Source organism: Fukomys damarensis, unplaced genomic scaffold (genome assembly GCF_012274545.1).
Source record: "Fukomys damarensis isolate Sample0158 unplaced genomic scaffold, DMR_v1.0_HiC HiC_scaffold_37, whole genome shotgun sequence".
Lineage (NCBI taxonomy): Eukaryota > Metazoa > Chordata > Mammalia > Rodentia > Bathyergidae > Fukomys > Fukomys damarensis.
Genome location: NW_022900949.1, coordinates 58269821 through 58272266, shown reverse-complemented (window position 1 = coordinate 58272266; position 2446 = coordinate 58269821). Strand labels below are relative to the sequence as shown.

Below are 2446 nucleotides of genomic sequence, written 5' to 3'. Positions count from 1 at the left end.
GGGGGCCCGGGCTGCGCTGAGCTCGGCCGGCTCCAGGCTACCCCTGAGGTCCGCGGCTGAGGCGGCCCGGGGTCTTCCTGCCTGGTCCCGAGCCCGAAAGCTTAATTCTCTAGCTACCAGGCCTATCTGGTTTTCCGCCTTTCCTGCTTCACACGCAGCCCTTTTTCTTTGTGCAGAGGCAGAAGGATGATTAGTTTTATAAAGACCAGTTTTATGAAGAGGAGACTATAGACAAATGAATTAAATCCACCATTTTTTGGTACTTTTTTCCTAAATCAAGGTTTACAGAACAATGGAGTATATGACAGACTCCACCACCCACAGCCCTGGACACATGTGAGTAGCAGCCCTTACCGAGCTTTTTAAATTTTAAGATTTTAAATTGAATCTGGGAAACTCAAACTTAACTGGAAAAGACTTGGGAGGAGTCTTTTGAAGGAAGTGGCACTAAAATGAGTTATTTCCGTAGAAAATCGAATTCAGTTTTAGTTGTAAAGTTTGTTCTATAAATACAGTACTTTAAGAAGGTTAAAATATTTAGCGTGTGCATTCTTGTAGATTGACACTGTCCAGTATGTTCCCATTAGCCAAATGTGGCTATTTAAATTATTATAAAATTAAATACTGTTGCTCTGTCATACTAGCTTCATTTCAAATGCTTAGTCATTACCTAAGGCTAGTGGCTACCATTAGAAAATTGCTAGACTTTTCTTTTGGACAACATTGGTCTTTATTAGTAGTTTTCCACCTTTTTCTCCTCCCAATGCATCTATAATTGTGATACTGCCATTATATACACTGAGTCATTAGACATAGATATACTTCCTCTCCTTTTAAAAGTACTCTGCTCTGGGTAAACGCTTATATTTTGTCAATCCCTGTGCATTTCTTTTTTTCTTTTTTTAAAAATCGCCTTTATAGGTAGTATGTTACTGTCTAATTACTACTGCAAATGACTTAGATAATCTCTTACAAATTTTCCATAGATAAAACTTTTAAGGCATGTTTGTCGAAGAAGTAATCTATTTTTTTTTCCTTCTGCTCTTAACTCATTCATTAAGCTATAACATCATCTCTAGGTCCTGAGTAAATGAACTAAGTTATAAGAGCAACACTGGACATAGTGATCAGAAGAAATGGGAGATCAAGTAGATGAGGCAGATTTTTTGTTGTTGTTGCTCTGAAGATTGAACCCAAGGACTTCACGCCGAGCTACATCTCTAACCCTCACTCCTTTTTTTTTTTTTTTTTTTTTTAGACTTTTCATTTTGAGGCAGGCTCTTGCTAAATTTCCAGAGCTGGGTTTAAAGTTGAGATCTTCCTGTCTTAGCTGGGGTCTCTCTTTGTTCTGTACTATACCCAGTTTATCTTCTGCATCTTGGAATATTGTTTCTATGTTTTTTGTTTTGTTTTGTTTTCTGAGACGGGTCCTTGCTGCGTATGTAGTTCAGGCTGGCCTTGAACTGTGTGGCCCACTCTGGCCTCCATCCTGTCTCAGCCTCCTGAGTGCTAGGATTACAGGTGTGGGCCACCTGGCCTGGCTGTATGTCTTTTTTTTTTGCCAGAAATATTATAAGCTAACTTGAAGGCTTTTGTTTACTTGATCCCCCACCCTCCCCAGTACAGGAAATCAAACTCTAGACCTTGCACTTGCGAGGCAGGCAGGCGGTGGAACCACTGAACTAAATCCCCTCGCCCTTGGATTTTGTTTGTTTGTTTTTGTTTTTGTTTTTCGCAGTACAAGGGTACGGGGAGCTTGCCAGGCAGTGCCACTGAGCTACATTCCAGGCTGATAGTTTATTTAACTAATATGTTTATAAAATATGATTTTAAAAAGTTATCCTTTGTTTATTCAAGCTTGTGCTGTGAGTGTGGTGTCCCAATTAGTCCAAATCCTGCCAATATTTGTGTGTCCTGTTTGCGAAGTAAAGTAGACATCAGCCAAGGTATTCCAAAACAAGTGTCGATTTCTTTCTGCAAGCAGTGTCAAAGGTACAGTGCATTACTGTTTCACCCTACTAAAAGTTGTGATTTATATAAAGAGAATCGCTGGGATATGCTGAGATTATAGCAAGATGCATAGAATGAGGTTTATGCAATAGAGATTAAAATTTTATTTGTGTTGGTATTGCCAAAGATTTTAGAATTTGTAAATATAGACCATTACGCTTTTCTAGTTTGCCCACTAATATGGTAAAGATGGTGTAAAAGTATTTGAATCAGTTCCTTCTTTGTTAAAGGATTTCATAGGTTTGATTTGATTTATATAACTGGAAAATAGGAATTGATGTTTATAAGTGTAGATGAGAACAATTTATGAAGGACATGTTCATGTTATTACCATGAATTTTTTAATCAGTTATTAAAAGCTGTTTGATATGAAAAGCACCTTATGTTTTAAGTAACTTGGTTTTTTTGTTTGTTTTTTTTTTTTTTTTTTTTTTTT

At 37.6% G+C, this 2446-nt stretch overlaps 1 protein-coding gene across 2 annotated transcripts in view; it reads left to right on the top strand.

Moving 5' to 3' along the window:
* Positions 1 to 2446, top strand: part of Nmd3 (NMD3 ribosome export adaptor) — a 34052-nt gene that overhangs the window by 366 nt on the left and 31240 nt on the right. For both annotated transcript variants that reach the window (XM_010623186.3, XM_010623187.3), the window contains exons 2-3: positions 281 to 336; positions 1858 to 1992. In XM_010623186.3, the coding sequence (XP_010621488.1) occupies positions 293 to 336; positions 1858 to 1992 (179 nt within the window). In that variant the 5' untranslated portion in view covers positions 281 to 292. The remainder of the gene's footprint in view (positions 1 to 280; positions 337 to 1857; positions 1993 to 2446) is intronic.